The sequence below is a fragment of the Acipenser ruthenus genome, chromosome 23, assembly GCF_902713425.1.
Source record: "Acipenser ruthenus chromosome 23, fAciRut3.2 maternal haplotype, whole genome shotgun sequence".
Lineage (NCBI taxonomy): Eukaryota > Metazoa > Chordata > Actinopteri > Acipenseriformes > Acipenseridae > Acipenser > Acipenser ruthenus.
The window spans coordinates 2,482,101-2,503,247 of NC_081211.1; the positions used below are offsets into that span (position 1 = coordinate 2,482,101).

General features: G+C 38.0%; 1 protein-coding gene across 3 annotated transcripts in view; it reads left to right on the forward strand.

Annotated features, from left to right (window-relative positions):
* The first annotated feature begins 19,186 nt into the window (after window positions 1-19,186).
* LOC117413234 (runt-related transcription factor 3-like) overlaps window positions 19,187-21,147 on the forward strand; it is a 68,443-nt gene continuing 66,482 nt past the window's right edge. The window contains exons 1-2 of one of the 3 annotated variants that reach the window (XM_058997420.1): window positions 19,187-19,464; window positions 19,679-19,802. In XM_058997420.1, the coding sequence (XP_058853403.1) occupies window positions 19,745-19,802 (58 nt within the window). In that variant the 5' untranslated portion in view covers window positions 19,187-19,464; window positions 19,679-19,744. The remainder of the gene's footprint in view (window positions 19,465-19,678; window positions 19,803-21,147) is intronic. The other 2 variants (XM_058997417.1, XM_058997419.1) reach the window with 2 other exon arrangements.

Below are 21,147 nucleotides of genomic sequence, written 5' to 3' on the forward strand. Positions count from 1 at the left end.
TAAAAATTATAACAAAGAATAAAAGCAAAATATTTGGCTCAGATCCTAGCCAAGACATCTGAAAACTATTTGCGTCTGAACAGCAGAGCATGTGAAAGCCAAAAACACACACAAAGTACAGTGGGGCGCACTTACTGTCAGCTTCTATATGTCATACGCAAGAAGCTGTGGATTGACAATAACCAATTTAGCAATTCACCAGAGTAGCGCTGAATCAGGCTGAAGAGAAAGACTGCACTTAAAGGAGGTGGGCAGCCATGCATACTGTAGGCCCCACTAAGAGAGACTCATATTAAATCTAAACGAGACAAAATAAATATGGAAAAGTAAATGCAGAGTGTAGTTAGACTGTAAGCCATACAGGCATCGTTTGCTGTTGCAAAACAGTCCATTGCAATCTTACAATTCAGTACTGTAATACAGACATTGTACTCAACGCAACAGTGCATTACCAATGACTAAAAATACAGATATCAGAAAATCTGGAAGTGCGGCTTCGTAATGAACCGTGAATAATTGAACTCATTTCAATAATAAAATAGTTGCTGGAAAAATGAACCGAAAGCTGAGTTTCTACCACATTCTTCCACAGTTCAGTCTGTACTGTATATAAAGACACAGTGGGCCGTCATGCTTCCATGGGATTGGGAGGAAAACTGGCTGGGTTAGTTTGCCAAACTGAACTTCTCTAGGGTTCAATGCCCTGGTGACATCCAATGCTCCGGTTCCCTTGGTGAAAAGAGGCAGTTAAATTTACTTGAATGAATGTTTAATTCACGTTTTATTGTTTTACTTACGCAGCTAATGCAGTTAAACAAAAAATAATGCAAAACGAATTTGAATTGAAATGCATTTTCCTAAATCCATTTTCATTGTAATATAATCCCTTTTTTATTCTAAAATGACAAAAGACTAAACTTTTTAAGAGAGTGTATTATAAATGCTAAAAGCATGATTCAGTTTGGTGAGTGCCCAAAAGCAAAGTTTATTAACGAAAGATGAATTTACAGCGACACATAATAGTAAATATATTGAAAATAATTACCAAGGCCTTGAAAAAAAATTGTGAAAATTAATGTACATTACATGACCATTTCATTCATTTGTATTTGTCACAGAGCACTGTGTAACTAATTTCCATTACACTGAGCGAGTTGTGAGTCATGTGCTTTCTCAAAAGAAAGTGTAAAAGAATGTATTATTCTTTAAACAGGTAAGTGACGTGCATGCAACACCAAAACAATGGGGAGAACCACCGCCCTGCATGCTTCACTGCTGAGTTGTTAGTCTGCACCAGAGGGGGTGTATTTAGGGTTAGAATTCAAACTAACAGAAAAAAGCAACTCACTGGGATAAGACAAAGATAGAGCCTTTACAGCACCAGGGAATCAAAGTAAATTGCATCAACCATCTATCTGTGGTTTTTCCAATTAAATAGTTGATACAATCCAAGGGGGAGTCCCCAGTGCTATAAAAAGATCCAAATAGCGCAGATGTCTCTTATCTCTACAGGATATACTTTGATCAAGCCCTGGAATAAGCAGACAAACGTTTCGGACAGTGTTTTCTTCATTTGTTTTGCCCAGGCTATGCAGAAGTATTCTCATACAGTAATAAGAACATAAGAACATAAGAAAGTTTACAAAAGAGAGGAGGGCATTTAGCCCATCTTGCTCATTTGGTTGTTAGTAGCTTATTGATCCCAGAATCTCATCAAGCAGCTTCTTGAAGGATCCCAGGGTGTCAGCTTCAACAGCATTACTGGGGAGTTGGTTCCTGACTCCCACCATGATATTGGATGCCTGTGCAACAGGCTTTTCCCTAAACGCAGTGACTGGATTGACCAACATGTCCATCAGGACAGTCTGCTGGGCTATCCTGGAAAGGCAATGTTGGATAAAAACCTCCACCGAAACTGAGAAATGGGTCATGGCAGATCAAGCCTGCAGACATACAGACTTGAATTGTGACAGACAAGAGATTTGCTATAGAAGCACAAATAACAGAAACATTCAGCACTGGGCAAGAGGCACCTATTTCTGCTCAAACAATTTGCCTGTAGCTAGTCATTAAGGGCTTCAGTATCACTCAAATTTGTTGGCCAGTCAGTGTATTTCTGACCAGCGACAATTATTATACACCTGATAAGTTCAAAACTGAAACGTGGAATTAAAAAAAAAAAAAATGCTCTGAGCTGGCAGCGTTCTGATTGTTTTTTTCCAGTAGGTCACTGTGTCGTGGTGCGGTTTGGAAAAGCAACCAAGCACGCAGCAACTTCACTTGAATTCTGCTGTGAAAAATCTCGCCTGAAGCAGTGAGCGAGCTGACTGGAATCAGTCAGAAACGGTGGTGAATCATAGGACTCGAAAATGCTAGGTGTGTGATTCATTTGGTAGATACAGTTCCAAGAATCTGAAGACCATTTCTCCAGAGCGGGGTTTCTAAATGATACATGGCATCTTAGCACCTGAGTGTGAGATCAAGTGAGTGGGGAGAGTGCGGGGGCGGGGGGGGGGGGGGGCAGAGGGGGGCATGTGGTCTTGGGAAATGTTATTTGAATTAAAAGGCATTGGTAGCAGTAACAGTATTTAACCAGAGCTAAGTGTTGTGTGATGCAATGCCATTACGGATTCTGTCCTGTCCTGTGTTGGCAAGATCAGGTGAGGAGGTTAAAAGTTCTAGAATCACGAATGCCGGACCAGCCTGGCTCTTTTGTATCGTGGTGAAGACGGTGATTGCGGTTCGCGTCCAGTCTCTGCCCTGTTATACCAATGGTGGGGTTGTTTCTGTTTTCTGTTGTTCTTTGTGCAGAAATATCCATAGGGCGCTTAAGAAAGTGTAAAGGGCAGGCATAAAAGTCGCCTGGATCACAGTAATTGCTCACACAAGTGTTAATGTCAAATGCAGAGGTTATTAACTGTGACTGTAAGGTGTCTCGAGCAGAAGGGAAGGGCACTTCATCAAAGTCAAAGTCAATTATTTAGATGTAATGATCACTGCAGAGGTGATTGATGCTATGCTCCGAGTTTAAATAAAACTGAAAATAAATACAAATATTTTTTAAGAATTGTTACAGAAATGAATAGGGTTAAATAAAAGCAAATCTAGAAACCCTTTTCTCCAGGCCTAACTATAAAGAAAGTCACTGTATTTTCCAATTATTTTTTTTTTCTTTTTATTTGCTATACTGATAATCGCATCTAAGGTACAGCTGATGTTTTCAACACGGGCATATAAAGTAACAGCCGGCTTAGATACAGAACGGAATGGATTTTCCCAGGACGGGGACACTACAGGGTTACTGAGAAAAGGATGCAACACCTTCCATCAGACGATTGCATTAGCTCTCAAAAACTGAGAAAGAACGAAGCAGGGACCACAAGTGTGAATAGCAATTGCATCTCTCAAAGGATCATTGGATTCAAAGTTGTCACCATGTTAACCTCTGTTGCCGCTTCACAAGAGTTGTTTTTCCGAAACTTCTCCAGTACTGGTGACAGAGAAAGGTGACAGTTTCAGGCGTCAACATGAGGACAAGATTTCTGAATGCCTTGTGTCATATTGTTACCTTGGTAACTTGAGTGTAAACACCAGCCTAGTCACAGTACAAGGCCCAGTTGCATTGTATCATTTCCATGCTGCATGGCTTATTTTTCTAAAATACAGGTTATACTAGAAAATTGAAACAGGCCAAGTAAAATTGAAGTCTTAAGTTCAATTACTGTATCTCTAAGGCACAAATTATTCAAATTGTGTTAATGTGAAATGTTTTAGAATTTGTCTAAAGGGAAGAAAATGCTGGATTTACTGAGACTCTCCTATACTGCTGTGTTTAAAAACATTTCTAGAACTCACTTTACAAAATTCTTTGTACTGCTATGTACTGGTATTACTAATAATGTATCGAGTCACTAGTGCATTAGGGTTAGAAGGTCACAGTGGCTTCAGTCCCCCGCTGACTACAACTGTAAAAAGGCTAGATATTTAAAATGCGTGAGATCTAGAGGAGAGGAGAGTGGGATGCATAAGGGTAGCTGCCAACAAACATGTTTCTTTTAAGTCAGACAATGTCTTTTGTTGTTTGTAATCAGTCAGTCAGTATTTTTTGGTATTTCTGTAACATTAAGAGCTTATTTTACACGTGTACAAGTACGATTGTAAACGCTTCGTGAATATGACCTGTTTTGGCCAGTTGCCATTGATTTTGCATACCGAACATAACTCCCCATTTTCTACAGAGTAGGATTTTAGACCCATAACTTTTGTAGTGAAGACTTGTTTTGTGAATTTAAAATAGGTACCCCAAGAAAACAAGACAGCATATTATGAGTTTAAAATCAGGCACAAGGTACAAGGAATACAATGCAGTACGAGAAAGGTCAATAAAAACTAGAGTTTCGGTACAGCCTGTTTTTTTTTTTTTATCCTCTCTTCCGATGCATTAGTCGATGTGTTATCAGTTACTGCAGCTGGGCCCTGCTTACTGGAAAGAAAGCAGAAGATGTGCTTTCCTTTCTCAGAGTTTTCGAAGCCTTTACTCCGAGACACAGCACACGTCATTGCGCTTCTCTCTCTCTCACACACACACTAAGGCCGGAAACAAGGCCTCAGAGCTCTGTCACGAAAGCTGTGCCGCTGAAGTCAGGTGACCTGGAATCAGGAGATGCGTTGTGCAAACGTTTCGAGCTTGCAGAAAGAAAATTAAAAAAAAGTGTTGGTTCCCCTCCTGTCTGCAAAAGAGCGCCCCTGCGTAGCAACCCACAGTAACCACAACCACAAAGCCTCATAGTCTACAGGCACCTGGATGCCTTGATATGCATACATACATACAAACACAAAAACTGCTCCTTTCTTTCATGCATATTATTTTGTGCATGTTTTTTCTATACACACGTTCTCTTTTCTGTCGTACGTGCACACACCGGATTTCACAGTCGCTGTTCACAGGTTAACGTTGCTCTATTTTTTCAATGTTGTGAGCCTGAATTAGCTAGCTGAGTGTGACCAGCTCATTCTGCAACAAGAGACTCGCCACTTCTTCCTCCGTCTATTTAAAGCACAGACCGTGGGAAACCACCTCAAAAGTGTGGTTAGCAAAACTGAGAGAGATGTAGAAAGTGCAGTCATGTTATCATGAAAGACTTCAAATATAACATTTTTATACACACCTTACATACACTGTAAAGTGTTTTTTATTATAAACAGCAGGTTTATTAATGAATTAATTAATGCAGAAAATTGGACTCATCCTGGGCTCCACATAATCAGCAATGGCCACAAGTTTTGCATCACCCTATAGAACTAACTAATTTTGTTTCATCAAGTCAAATGAAACCTGCTGAATAATGTTACACTAACATATTGAATTACACACTGCTTTGTAGTTTTTCATATACTTAATGAAAAACTGAAACATTTGACATTTCGAAATCTAACATGAAATACTGTAATACTATTATGGCTTTTGGGATATATTTTTGTAGTTCCTTTGATTACAATGATCTAAATTGTGTTCATGTATTTATTTTTATTTTTTTTAATTATGTCTCAGTCCTAAAATCCTAGGAGATGCTAAACTTTTGGCCATAGTTTTACCCTCTCTGTTATGGTTTGGTATGACTAGTATAACAATGAACTTAGCTGTCAGAGGAGAGCAGACCACACCTCAAAACCGCCATGCATTTGGGGACATTTCAGCACGCTCTGCAGTGCAGACTCATAAATTGCATTAAACTGACATATGCTGTAATAATACCCCTATTTAAAAAGAATAGAAATACAGGAATACAGAGATTTTCATAATTAAAGCACTGCTTAGATTATTTCAAAACTAAACTATAACATATATTAAAAGCAAACCTAGCTCTAGGAGTCTCAAAGCAGCCCACCTCCTCAATTTATATATATATATATAAATGTGTGTGTATATATATATATATATATATATATATATATATATATATATATATATATATATATATATATACACACACATTTTTACAAAAGTGATATTTCATCTACTGCCAACACATACACCTTGAACCGCGTCTGCAACGTATTAAGGACAATGTCAATTATCAAGTGCAGACTGTGCTCCTCGACAAAGGTACCACTGTCTCTTTAAATAAAACCCAGGCCCGCACAATACATCAACTACAAAGCCTTACAAGAAGCACGTGAGTCAGAGCTGGACTAACGCTGTGCGACTCTCAGGGAATTCAACAAACCTACCCCTGTCTCCAGCTGTGAAACAAGGGAACACACACAATCCTCAGTGTATTACAGAACCCTGACAAAGAGTGATGGCCATTGATATTATTAATAATAATAATAATAATAATAATAATAATAATAATAATAATAATAATAATAATAATAATAATAATAATGGGACGCGGTTTACAGAAGATTTGCATTCTCCTTCAGGAGAATTATTATTTTCCTGACGTTTGTTCAAAGGGATTTTGCTGAGTGGATGAAAGGTTTGTTGGGCCCTGTCAGAAACCCAAAGAGCATCACATGGCTAGCACCTCATAAAACACACCAATGGCAGCTCCTTTGATTTATCAAAAGGAAATGGTAGTAGGCCCTATTCTATTTACAAAGCTTATTTATTTATTTAACCCTTTCAGTCCTGAATTATTTTTTGTCGAGCTGAAGTTATATAATTCAAAAAAAGAATCTCCTTCATTAAGGATTCATGAGAACAGGACAACTGCACAGAATACATCATTGCCTGGTTTTGAACATCTTTGATTAAAAGGTGTTAAAAAATAAACTGTCATTTCATTTCTAGTGTTAATAGGGCTTGCATTTCCTCTTGACAGTGACAAACTTTATTCTCTTACACGCCATAGTATTATAAAATGATGTTTGACTTTCTATTCTATTAATGAAAAAAATATGTGTTTATTATGAATTCTAATGGTAAATTATTTCATTATTTTCCGTAGGCTTATTCTAACATTTACTTTGCTTTACTTGAATCAGGATTGTGTCCTATTTATCTGTAATTTACAATGCCGGTGTTTTACTAGACTTTTCTATACACTTTTACCACAGTAAACTTTCATGAAGGTAGTAGCAGGAGACTATCAACCTGGCTGGTAAAGTGTTATATTGACAAGCAGATTTCAAGAACTTTGCTTTGTAAAAGCAAACACGGGGGCTCTGTTTTAATGAGCAAAACAGCTGAAGGTTTGAAATAATTCTTGAAAGCAGTGCTTGCCTAGTCTCCACAGCCCAGACGCGGTCAGTGCAGCCTTCTTAGATGAAACCATTCCGAACACCGCTGACCCCTCACCCTCTCCGTCAAAAAGATTCAGCGAGAGACATTGTGTACATAATACGAAAGGCTGTGGGTGTTTCTGTTTCTGTTTACCCCTTTGCAAAAAATATTGCGTGGCTGTAACTGGATTCATTTCAAGACAGAGAGAACTCATGCGCCTGTGACATCCAGCTCAATGACAATGTGAGAAGGGTCAGTGAAAGGGGTCCTAAAGCTCAATAAGGGAGAATAGATTGCAACCTCATTTTCTATACACAGGCATCCCAATAAAACTGGCACGTTTATCACCAGTTAACTGCTCGACAACTAAAAAAAAAAAAAAAAAAACTCAGGAAACCACAAACTGCCCCCACACAAAATAATAATAATAAAAAAAGAAATACAGACACTTTTTCTTCTACACACAGAGACAGCTAGTGGTAGTATTCTACAGCAGTTTCCTGCCTTTATCATAAGATCTGAGAGCTAGCGGAGTGCAATTAGAAAACCCAGCTGTGCATTACAGCAGATTAGATCTGCCAGCTCTGCTTTGTGTGCTCCCCTATCTGCTGCTGGCTCTATCAGATGGTCGTTTGCAGCTTGTCACAAAACATATTCTCGTCCGTTTTGACAGCCGGTTTAAAAGTAGTAAGCAGTAAAATTCTTCTTTTTATAAGAAAAGAACAGCATTCCAAATCTTTTTGCACTATATATCCCTAACTCTAACCCTAACTCTAACCCTAACCCTTTTATGATACAATTGTACACGTGTGTATCGTGCAAGATTTACACATTAAGTGCATTATGACTATGCATAATAACATTATAATCATGTGTAAGTACACACGGCAGCAGTATGGAGTAGTGGTTAGGGCTCTGGCCTCTTGACCAGAGGGTCGTGGGTTCAATCCCAGGTGGGGGACACTGCTGCTGTACCCTTGAGCAAGGTATTTTACCTAGATTGCTCCAGTAAAAACCCAACTGTATAAATGGGTAATTGTATGTAAAAATAATGTGTAAAAAATAATGTAATTGTATGTACAAATAATCTGATATCTTGTAGCAATTGTAAGTCGCTCTGGATAAGGGCATCTGCTAAGAAATAAAATAATAATAATAAATGTATTTACTAAGTAACTACTATGTAAATACACAGCAATTAGAGCCACTTAATGTCCCTAGAATGCCGTGGAAGAATACCTGCTGCATTGCATATTAAATGCCAATCCTATCAGAAAACAAATAATGCCCATTTGTGTATTTTGGTTGTATTTCAAAGTCATTTAGATAGAAACTATGGGTTGATAGCCAAAATAAATAAATAGCAACTTACAATCTTGTATCTTTGTTTATAATTTAATTTCTAAAACATTTATGGATTAGTTATATATTACATTAGTAATGGTTTGTAATGGGTCCTAATATTTAGTGTTTACCTGGTAAATGTTTATTAACAATTATCTACCATAATACCTTTAAAATTAGCATACAATTATACAACACAGTTGTAAGTGTATATGCAATATGAATAAGTGTGCAATATGTCAAGGTCCCAGTGCAACAATCATAATCATTCAGGCGGTTATCCTTAGTTTTAACGTCTGTAGATTAAAAATGAAGTCTTCTGCATTACCGTAATGTTCAGACTATAACATGCAGCTTGTGAATAATGTAAAAAGGTACAGCACCAATGCGATGTATGTACTGTATAATAAATGGCTTTGTTGCTACATATCATTTTTCTTCTAGTTATTGAGTGTGAGCACCCCAGAGAAACAAGACATTTTTGAGCATACTACCTATAATGTTGCTGCTTTATCTTTCCCACATATTCTGTGATACCTAAACATAACAGCAGTGTGGAGTAGTGGTTAGGGCTCCGGACTCATGACTGGAGGGTTGTGGGTTCAATCCCCGGTGGGGACACTGCTGCTGTACCCTTGAGCAAGGTACTTTACCTACATTGCTCCAGTAAAAACCCAACTGTAATAATGGGTATTGTATGTAAAAATAATGTGATATCTGCTAACAATTGTAAGTCGCCCTGGATAAGGACGTCTGCTAAGAAATAAATAATAATAATAATAATAACCCTTCAAATGATAAATAGTAAATCACGGTAATACTCGTTATTTTCTATTAAATAGAAAATTAGAAAGCATATGTTAATTGAGTAGAAAAAAATTTAAAGTTTGAAAACACCAGTTCATTATAAAGTAAGCCGTTTGCTGGTTTGATCATTAAACTATCAGTCCATGTCTACAATGAATTACAAGAACAACCCAAGATAACATGTGCCTGCAAAGAAGGCTTGACATGATCCAACATTAGACAGTTTGGTAATAAGCACTCTATGGGAACTCTATGCAAAGTTCTAAACAGACTAATCTTCTAAAATGTATACTGTCCGTGTTTCAACTTCTTTATCAAGATTTATTTTCACGCTTTTCTGCAATGATCATACTGATACAGATAACACAAACAGAGATACAAATGTGTAACTATGCGGCTCTCACATGTCAAACCAAGTCGAACCACAGGAAAGAAAAAAAAGTAAAGAAAAAAGAAAAGGTGTAGCTTTTTTTGCTGTTGTTTTTGGTTGAATGCTAATGCAACAAAAGTCTTGGCGATTTTACATTAAAAAAAAACTATCGATAAAAATACTCAGACGCATTGCATCTTGCATAGTTTTAATACATTGCCTTGCAATTTAACACCCAGAGCATGAGCAGAAAGTGCAAAGACACGAGCGTGCAAACATTACTACCACACCGAGGATGAGAAGCTGACTCTTGAGGTTTCTGCAAGCTAATGCCTTGATGGTAGACCAATAGTCTGGGCTCGGTTTCTGAGTTTGTGTTGGTACATTTGAGATCTTGAGTTTTAAGTGGCTTGGCCATTTGTGCTGATAGATACTAGGGTTGGGAAACCCTGCAGGCAGTCTGCTCCCACAGAAAACACCCACCTCTACCCATCAAACAAGCACAAGGCAACTAGAGAAGAAAATCGAAACTACAAAAGGTGCTCAAGAAAGTGGATTACTAAAGATAAAGTCTTATGGACAGTTTGCACTACATGACTTTCCACTGAATTGCATATACTGAACAAGACTGGCGGCACACTCGGATTTAGATTCTGAGAGTCCAGAGATTTTTTTTTTTCATAACATTTTCGTTGTCAAGCATTTCAGCACCCTCGAAACTTTATTGTTTTTTTTTAATGTTAAGAGCTGTTTTTGAGACTTGACACATCAAAGATATAAAAAAGGATATTACCTATATACTCTCAGCTTGCCACAAAATTGAACCGAACAGGTCAGCACAACACAAAGTTTGGTTTTCTGTGGTTTGTAAAGTACACGGCAGATATGAATAGCTCCTGGTACTAGGTTTGTTAGCTCTTGTACAGCCATCATGGTTATCACGGATTTCACAATTTCCACGTAATATGTAGCTCCCCGTGAAAATTCCCATTTCTGAAAAAATAGTGTAAATATACATATGATCACTTAAAAATAAATACAGCAAATGTTTGCCTTATTGACTTGTTACTTGTTACACTGCATTCAGGAACCTGGCAGTGGCTTTAGTTTGCTTCCTTCCTGGTAAATGATTGAACACACACTGCATAGAGCTGCACGATTTCTTTAAAATGTCTCCAACGAGAAAGACACCAGCTGCATCAAAGATCAGTACAAGAAAGGGACATTTTAGATGCCTGTTGTTATGCTTATATTTATTTTGGTTGATAATTCACTGAAGAAAATACTGTACAATGTTTTTAAAAGTGGACAGAAATCTGTCTGTTTTGTTGGATTAAGTAAAGTTTTGTGTGTATGCAACATTTCTAGATTTGCTGTTACAGAAAACAACGACAGCCTAGCTCAGTTTCATGAAAATCAAACTTTATTTACAAACTCAGGAAAGGAAAAAATAAACATTCCTTCAATAACTCACGAGCAAAAGCTTTGTGAATGGGGTCAATAGTCATTGAGAAATAATTATAAAGAACCTGCAATTAGGCTTGTGTTTACTGATAGATGCAGTATCAGAACAGTTCACTTGCCATGTCCTTGTAGTATGGTGGGCACTGAGCACAACTGTCTCCCCATTCTCATGAATGGATGTCATCTGTTCATGGCTGTACTGGCGTGCTCACAGAGACACCCTCACTGAGGGTGGTCCCTCCAGGGCAGCAGATATAGATACATTGGCAGGCTATCTACAGTATGTTGAATTTGGGCTGCTTGTTAAAAATAAGGCTATGGTCTCCAGCACAGCCTGGCTGCCACCTGTAACAAGCACTGATAGTGAAAACGAATACAAGAAACAAGAACTCATTCTTTGCTTTTCAGCCACACACAAGAGAAAGGCTGCATGTGAGAAAGCGTTATTTAAATAATGTACAGGTAACACCTAAAAAACACTGGGCATAGACTGAGCATGTTAAAATCTATAAGGCACACAACATCCTAATGTTTTAAGCTGTTACAGTATACAAACTTCAAATGATTCTGTCTCATGTTACATGACGGTATTTTTACACTAGGTACGTGAATGGAGATGAAACCTGAATCCCAAAACATACCGAATTGAGTTGTATTCATCGCACAGTCCCTAAGTATCAGGGGTTTATTTGGGTTGAAGGTTGCAAAACAAGAACGTGCACCTTGTGCCATGGAACAGCCAAACAACCCAATGCCACAGTTTACTTGCAGCTACACCAACCTCCTTCTCATATGCATCAAAACAAAAGGTTCTAGTCTGACAGAGTGGGTGTTCAGTTGGCAGGTTCGTATCCATGACAGCACAAACATGGACCACTATGGAGAACAGACCTCCCAGGATTTCCACCCCCACTTCCATGAAGGAATTAGAAATATGGGGGTCTATGGAGGTCTTTAATGAACTGGTGGATCTAAATGTCTAGACCTCATTTCACTGTATTTTTTACTGTGTGTAGTAAAAAAAAAATAGACCACAATACAATAGTTAACATTACTCTCCACCAGAATTTCTACACTTTTTACATGGTCACCTCAAACAACCCTAGTGTTGCCAGAAGTTCTTGCCAGCCTCTGTATTTGTCATACAAAGAATCACCACATCGCCCATATGATACTACTAGCCAACTCAGGTGGTCTTTCAGAGCTCACATTCACCCGCTCTCGGGGGAAACATTTCATTTCCATTTCTGAAAATATCATTGAGGAGGTTTCCCTCTAAGTACATATTAAATAACTAAGCACAAGCAGTGAATTTCCTTTTGTTATTCATGCATTCTCCTCTGTAAAGTGTTAGTCATTTTTATAGTTACTGTGTGACCATTTCTGTTTTAGAGACACAGGCAGATAGACAGGCATATGTAACTGGCTAGTTGAACTCAGTAGAAAACAAGCAATAACTTTAGGTTAGCAATAAAACTAATTTCTATAGATAAACAGAGGATAATGAGTAAAACATTTTTTTACTTTAATTCAGGATGTGTAAATATTAAAATACTAATAAATTGTGGTACCTCCAACAAGTAATGTTTCAGATTAATACATGCAGAAAGACTGGGGATGCTTGGTTATCCCAATAAAATCCCTAAATAATTAATCACCTTTCAAGATATTTTAATGAGCAATATGGGGTAAAGCGGTAGCCTAAATACTAGTAATTTGCTACCATTGAACAAAAAAAAAAAGAAAAGTGTTTCTCCAATGATGACTGCCAAGACTGGAACCATATCTCCTGCAAAAGTGTTGGAAAGCTCAAAACTGCTAGAGTGCTGATGTAGTTTTGCTGCTTCCTGTAAGTGTAGCCTCCTATCTGAAGACACTCTTACACAGATGCATGATAAAATAAGAAAGACCATGTTCAGGCTTTATGGAAGCGAATTCTAACTCCACAAAGATCATGGTTGATTTCTCACTTCGCCTTATGTAAGGTTTTCTTCTTGTTTTAAATGCACACTTTGCAGATGAACCTCGTACCAATTGTTCAGATACAGAGGTTGAAGTTCCACATTGTTGTGAAAAGCTAGAGCATGTAGGAATCTGTGGACGCACACTTCTGCAAATGTGAAAGCACAACAACCACACCGTCTCTCTGTGGACACACAGCATGTCAACATTTAGAATTTTTATATAAAACATACATTTCTTCCGAGACAGCCCTGAATTCCTCCTATATCGAACCTTTATTTGTAGCAAATTGTGATCTTAAAACAATTAGTTGCGTGTACAAATTTGATTTAGAGAAACGTGACTCTTCAAGGTTTTACACGAGTTAAAAAAAAAGTATGAAACTGTTCTGTGGGTGGTGTTTAAACAGTGTGCTTGCAAAACCTTGCTTGTAGTTTTGTGTTTTGCATGGGCTTGCTTAGGTAATGGTATCTCCAATGTAAATGTTGCAAAAAATGTTTATCCTGCAATACATTTTGATGCAAAAACTTTGCAGCCATACTGCAAAAACAATTAAACAAATACATAAAAATAACCAAACAGGTACTGTACAATGAAAAGAAGTTTGGAGGAAAAAGCTTGCACTGTAAATCTGGCCGACTACGTTTTTGTTTCAGTCTAAATAGACCCACTATATCTGAGTCTAGTTCTATAATTTCTTTCTTTGGTTTTACGCCTGGAATTTGGCAACCTTACAGGGCTAACACCCCCTGGGGACAGAGAATCAGAACTCCATGAACACTGTCAATCACCTTAGACTACACCCACATAGGGCAATTAGTGTAATGTACAGTACAGTTCAGTACAGCGCAGCCACTTACTGTGGGCCATTATGATGAAATGTGAGCGTGGAGTTATACTAACAGTTCATTAGGAAAGGCCCTGGGTTACAGTGGCTCTTTCATCATCGTGCTACAGTACTCTTTTAAGCAATTGAGAACAGAAATCAACGATAATCTTTATGCAGTTAGAACCTGCTGGACTGACTCCCAATGATCCTAAATGGGCTTTGTTTTATATTGTCATGCATCTGTGTAGGGGTACCTTGGGATAGCTTGCAGGCTACACTTGTAGGAAGCAGCAATACTACACCAGTGCTTCAGCAATAGCAGCACGCATTCCCTACTAGAGACAGTGAAAAACTTTTCAACACTTTTGCAGGAGATATGGTTCCAGTCTTGGCAGTCATCATTGGAGAAACACATTTTTTGACAATTTTCTATTTTTTTTTTGTTCAGCAGTGGTAGTAAATTACTGGTATTTGGGGTACTGCTTTACCGCATATTGCTCATGAAAATCTTTTGCATGTATTGGAAGATGATTTATTTAGGGATAGCAAGATATGTTATTGGCAGTCTGATTGGGGTAACCAGGAAGCACCCCCAGTCTTTATGCATTTATTCACTTGTCGGAGCGTTGTGTATTGTACACGTTTTCCGCATCCTGACATTTTTGTACAAAGGAAAACAATGATAAAAACATAGCAAAATATAGTAAAGGATATTAAAAGCATGGAGAATCTATTGCACAGTAAATGAAGGGGAACCATATGTATAAGACCAGTGCTTGATATAGTATTTAATACAGTATTGCACTACTATATATTCCCCTGGATACTGCTCAATCTGTTTCTGCGTAGTCTGAACTTCTGACCTTCTCACTTCGAGTCAGATGTCCCACAACTTTAATGTGACGTCTATCAGCTATCAACAAAACACAGGTACATTATATTCACACCGCCCACACACTGCACCCACCCATCACTTACTACAATTAGTCTTGTTTTCTGCAGGGAACAATACATTTGAAAAATGCGTGGCAACATCCCTGCAATATTGGCAAGCATTGTTTTTTCACCCTTGGTAATAGCTGATTTGTGTTCTTTAAGGGGTTTAGTGTCAGCCAATGCTTGCTGTGTGGAAGGATTAATCGGCTCTAACTTAGCAGGGATTTAACTTGCTTTACTACACTTTGCAAAGTTTTTACTGTTGTAAAGCAGGTCCCCTTTTTTAAATTTCTGTTCTGCTTCCTAAGTTATAACAGAGCATCTTAATGATGTCATTTATAACCTCCCATTCCTTAAGGACTGGCAGGAGCATGGTAATTTGGCTGGCAAAGAGATGTAGAGGAAAACCGTTTTTTCTCTCTAATTTAGAAGGTCAAATTGCAATTCCCCACAACAGCTTAGGAAAACTGAAGGTCAGTAGGCGTCCTCCTATCCCACGATCAAGCCAATTGCCTCTTTACACCCCAGGGTTCGAAATAGGGTGTCGGCCAGTTGCCAGCCTCTGGAGGACAAAGGCCAGCCCTAAAGCCATACAGCTCACTGGGCTTCAGGTCCAGTATAAGTCCACTGTAGGATGAGGAGGAAAATTCTGTAGATTACCCTTCGCTAACCCACGAGAGCAACGCTCCCTGTGAAATACCCAACGAGGACTGGCAGCTTCACAGGGCAACTTCAAAGACAAAACAAAAACCCATGCTCCCCTGATCACATGACTCAACCTGCACACCATGCGGTCATGCCTTTACCAGGAGAGCTACACGGGGACCACTCCAAAGCATAGTTTTAGATACTTACCACTGTAAAAGCACCCTGTAAAATAACTATTAATTAATTCACAGTTTGCCCATTTTTGTGACACTACAGCTTGAGAAGAAAATACTGCAAAAAACGTTCTGCTCTATTCACAGACACTGAAACACAAAACCCAATAGAATAAAACATTATATCTGGTGTTGTACGACGAGACCTATTTAAATACATGTGATGCAATGATAGTTCATCACAAGAGCCTCTACAATCACACAGTACATTCCATTCTTTGTATATGGATAACATATGGACAACCCATCAATTTATAAACCACAAAATAAGACCCTTACAGTTAAATGCACAACCACATTTAGCATAGTTAGGCTTTGAAGGCACACCCTAGGAGGAGTCTTATTCTTGGTCATTAAGCCCAATAGTTTCTCAGTAAAATATATGCTATATTCAACTTAAATATAGAGGGTTGATAAAGAAAGTTTAAAAATGACCACAGCGATGGTTTTAATCATTGTACATTTTGTTTTCATAAAGAATATTGTACAATGATGAAAGTATGGAGGTTCGATTATTTTATTTTGAAATGCTGATGATAATAAAATAACAGAAAATGACATTTAGTCCAGCAACGACAAATGACTGTTTATGCGTTCCACGGTCTTGATTTCAGTAAATTGCCAAACGTTGACCGCCTCACTCTGTTCAAACCCCTTTGAATTGTATCATTTACCAAATGACCTTTCAGCTAATTTCTGCTTATTTTTGGTTTACACATTAAAAAAACAAAAAACACCAGATGTCATTATTGTGTTGGCACCTTCGTTTTTACTATAGTCTTTTGCTTTTAAAAAATGAGTTCATAAACATTTTAATGGATACTAACCAACAACTAATGTCGCATTATACGAAGGCGGTATTGTGTGCAAAGACCCAAACACGTGAACACAGTTAAGATGCTGTACGTTATGTTTCTTTCACAGAATTCATATATTATGCTTCTGGTGCTCTTACTCATTTTTTTACAGTGGCTTTTTTTCAGGATGTGGAAAAAAATGAAAATAGAAATTTCTTTTTTCAAGATCATGAGATAAATTATCTCGACGTAATGGTTTGAAATGTCCAGTTCCTGAGATAAATTATCTTGTGATCTCGAAAAATAACGGTTTGAAAATAATAGTGCTTGTTCATTGCAACTTAGACACCAGTATGGATGACGAGAGTCAATGCATAACAGTAGGTCTGTTGAAAAGTTCTGAAAGCCGTATTAGAGAATAATAACTTAGTCAAGACTTCCATGTCTATGCTATAACAATCTATATTTAATAGTTTCTCGATAATATAACAGTAATGGCTTTTTTTTTTTTCAAGGCAGACCCAAGTTCCTTTTTTTTATAGCCGCATATATTTTTTTTAACAAAAGTGTATGGATATATTGTGACTACGCACCTAGCCAACAAAAAAAACAGACGCCTTTCATCTATTCTGAAACAATCATTGAAAAACAATGTGCTTTAAGACCATAAAATAATTCTGTACAAGCATTTGCACAGTTACTGCCAAAGGACAGTTTTAAAGTTCTGTTTATGAACTGTGATATTTTGAGGAATGCTTCTTTATAGTTTCCCAGGGGCAAATTCTGTAACACTTTCCATCATTTTCCTTGTATCCCCGTAGACACTGTAATTCGTGCGGCTCAGTATTTAAATGCCAGAATGTTTATAGATCCCACTTAGACCATGGGCAACCTACTGGCCAACATTGTATGAGGTTAAAGAAGTGCACAATGACCAGAAAAGCAGGGTTCAGTTTCTAAAGAATATGCAGGCTCTGACTAATGCCGCACTGAATTCTTCCAACGACGTTGACATTTGTCGAATGGCTAACCGTACACAACGTAGTATTATGTAACCTCAAAGTGTAGCTCCTGTCAAAGACACCTCTTAATTTGTCATTGTGGCTGCAACAGCTTCTCGAAGTCACCATGAATCTCCCCGCCCCCGCCCCAGCCCCAAATGGCTGCCTAACTGAAAAAATAAATGCCATATATGGCATTTGAGGTTTAAATTTAAAAAAGCTGATTTTTGTTTTTCTTGTGTGGACACACAATTGCAAACTGGGAAATATAAAATACAAGCTTATTCATAGTTTTTTTTTTTTTTTTACAAGTTTGAGGTTCTGATTTTCTACAGGAAATGTTTATTATTGTTGTACAGCACTGACACATTCAAAAGTCCCTCTAAATGACGATGCAACGGTCTAGTACATTGGTTCATTGTACAGCACCAATTTAATACTCATCATTTGAAAGTATTAAAAACATGCTTCTTCGATTGAGCAATACTAGGCACTAAACAGTTAAAAAAGGAAAAAACTTTTTTTTCTGGTGTTACGGCAAGTATCTTTTATTTAAACCACTGTTGCAGACAAGTACAGTATAGCTGCAGGCTTGGTTGCATATAGTAAGGCTTTTGTTTTTAATTTGTTGCAGTTTTGTGTTGATGGGAATTAAGGGACAGTGGCACTGGCTATAGCCAGGCATGTTCCTTTGCTTCCTCACAGTCCTGCCCTGAACAGAACACCCACTGGCATTCAGTCCTTGGCCTCTCTCAAGCACTGCCCAGCGCATGACTAGTACTGAATTGGGTGGTGGTTTTGTAATGTGCACTAATGTCCACTAGGGGCTTAGCAGGACCACCAAGCATTTCAATTGTGACGAGCTGGATTCAAAGTCTCCATAGAGGGAAAATAATGAGAGCTAGTGAGTTAATGATATGTGTGTTAACTTATATGAAAACAATGCTACACAGTTGTACTTTAGATATATGTGTACAATGTTTGTTACTGCAGCATACTGTTTTTTGTTTTTTTTCAGGCATTGGAAATACATCAATAAAAAAGAAAAAGTTGAACAAGAAAAAGACCATGTCAGATTTTTGATCCCTCTGATGGTAACCAGGATACCTCAGTGTTTAATGTTAAAGGTACACAATAAAGCTACCCTTTGAGTGAGGACGCCTCCCAACCAAACATCATCTGGGGTCTGGAAGCTATTTTTGCATACAGTACCTCCCACCTGACATATGGCAAAATTTACAAAACTAAACAAAAAAAACAAAGCAAAAAGCAAAGTAAGGGCGGGCATTGCTTTCCCAATGAGGCTAAGATTATGATACTATCAAGTGGTAAGTGAGGGTGGGGAGTTGGTTTGCAGGATGAAACCACTATTGCTAACAAATACCGAGACTCTTTGAGTCACACCACTAATTAGGAGGCAGCCATAGACAGAGAAGTATCGCTGCTTTTGCACCAGTGCTGGTTTTTTAGCCTCAACTTTCTACAAGTGAAACTATTTCTAGTTCTTATATTTTTTGTTGCCACTTGAAAGTAACTGTGACTAAAGTAGGCCTCTCTACTTTAAACCCCCCAAACCCCATAAACCAATCACAACGGGATCCACGGAAACAGAGGCGGCCTGGTGACATCACGCGTCACGTGACCTCCGCCTCCTCCAGTCAGCAAGGCACAAGTTGGAGACTTTGCAGCCGTGCTGCTGGATTCTGAGTTAACACTCTTTCCAGGCCCCACACACCACCACAGAACCACAAGCGTGGTGCAACCTACATTTTAGACGAGCACCTGAACCTCAGCGGACAGTTTTTTTTCACAGCTTGCCACCAGACGTGCACCCGGCCATATTCGGTAAGTCCATCCTATGTTTGTTTTCTGATCCCGGAGTGCCTTGCACAAGCTTCTACTGTGGCTACTTTCTTTTTTTGCTTCTGATGCTGCAAACATATGCTTCTCCTGCAGACTTGTGGCTGAGCATTCCTGTGGCAGTGCAAACCCAAATTCTTGGTAACAAACAAGCACTTAGTTTCCTCTGGGATTTTTCTTTCTCTTATTTCTGTTTCAGTGCAACATTCTCCAAGACTGGCGCAAACCACAAAAAGGTTGAAGCATCGTCTTGCTCAAAAAAGCCATGGCGTCCAACAGCATATTTGACTCCTTCCCAGCCTTCACACCAAACTTCATGCGTGGTGAGTACTTTTTTAAAATGTATTTTTACTTTGCTTGGGTCTTTCAAGGCAGGAAACCTCAGAGTAACAATCCACTGTCTTTATCTGAAGATCATGATAGAAAGAAGAAAGCAGACCAGTCTACAAATTCTGTTGGCAAGTGTTCCGTTACGCTAGCTAGCTCTTACTATGGGGCTGGCAAATTTAAAATAGTTCAACTGATATCAACTGCTTGCAAGTTGTGTTTAACACATTTAAAAGTGGGAGGTGGGGATAGTGTGGCTAGCTACATAATGTGTCATTGCCTGTGAAGGAAGACAAACTGTCGTTTTAGCCTTTCAGTATAACAGACTAATATTGTCATGTTTCACATTATGAAAGGCACATATACGTCTGGCATTATTCATTTATATATATACAAAAATAATAATAATTCAAATTCAGAATGCACTGAAATTCCACACAAATAAACGAAGAATATATTATTACCTGTCATGAGCCAATCAGTTCTGCAATGGCAAATTGAGAGAAACAATAAGCAGATAATAGTCAATTACATGTGCTTCAAAAAATCCACTACGGATGTTAGATGGTGAAATATTTAATATATTTATTAAGGGAAGAGTAATTTTTCAAATGCATACGTTTTTCATTTTTATTACTGAAAAAGAAAAAACTGAATTATCCTCTTTCCATCTAGAATAGTGTTTCCCTAAGCTGCATGGATGTACTAATCAATACATTTGTAAGGTAGACAACAAAATTGCTTTTTTAAACACACATGCGCTATGTTAATCATATGCAGTATCTTATGTAAAGCAATACTAACAAGAAATCTGAAGACAAACATGTTATTAGTTTGTACTTGCCTCATTACTTTATCTTCTTATCAACGACCAAATTAAAAGAACCAAGATGATGATTGTGTAAAGACAACATTCAAAAATAATAACCTAACTGCTATAAGGTTCTGACACATCTTAAACTGTTGTAGCCGCACTAACAAAACATACAGCATAACAGGAAGGGAACTGTAACGTCTGCTACTGGTATGAAGACACTGAAGTTAACCCTTCTTCATAGAGGCACAAAGAGTTGCTAGTTTGGGGTGTAAAAGAAAGATGTGATTGATGGGATTTGGTTGTTATCTGTGGAAGTTCGTAGCAGTGTTGTAAAATGTGGTTGTACAGAGTTTTTTAGAAGGAAGGTTTGGGTCTTTATAGTGCTAACTTGGTATATTATTTAATAGCATAGTGATTTTTTAATGTATTGAGCTGCATTGCTCATGTTTGGACACCAAATGGTTTCTTTTTTTCAAGTAAGATTCACAGCCGTTGGACTGAGCTACCCTTGTTTGGCATGTTTA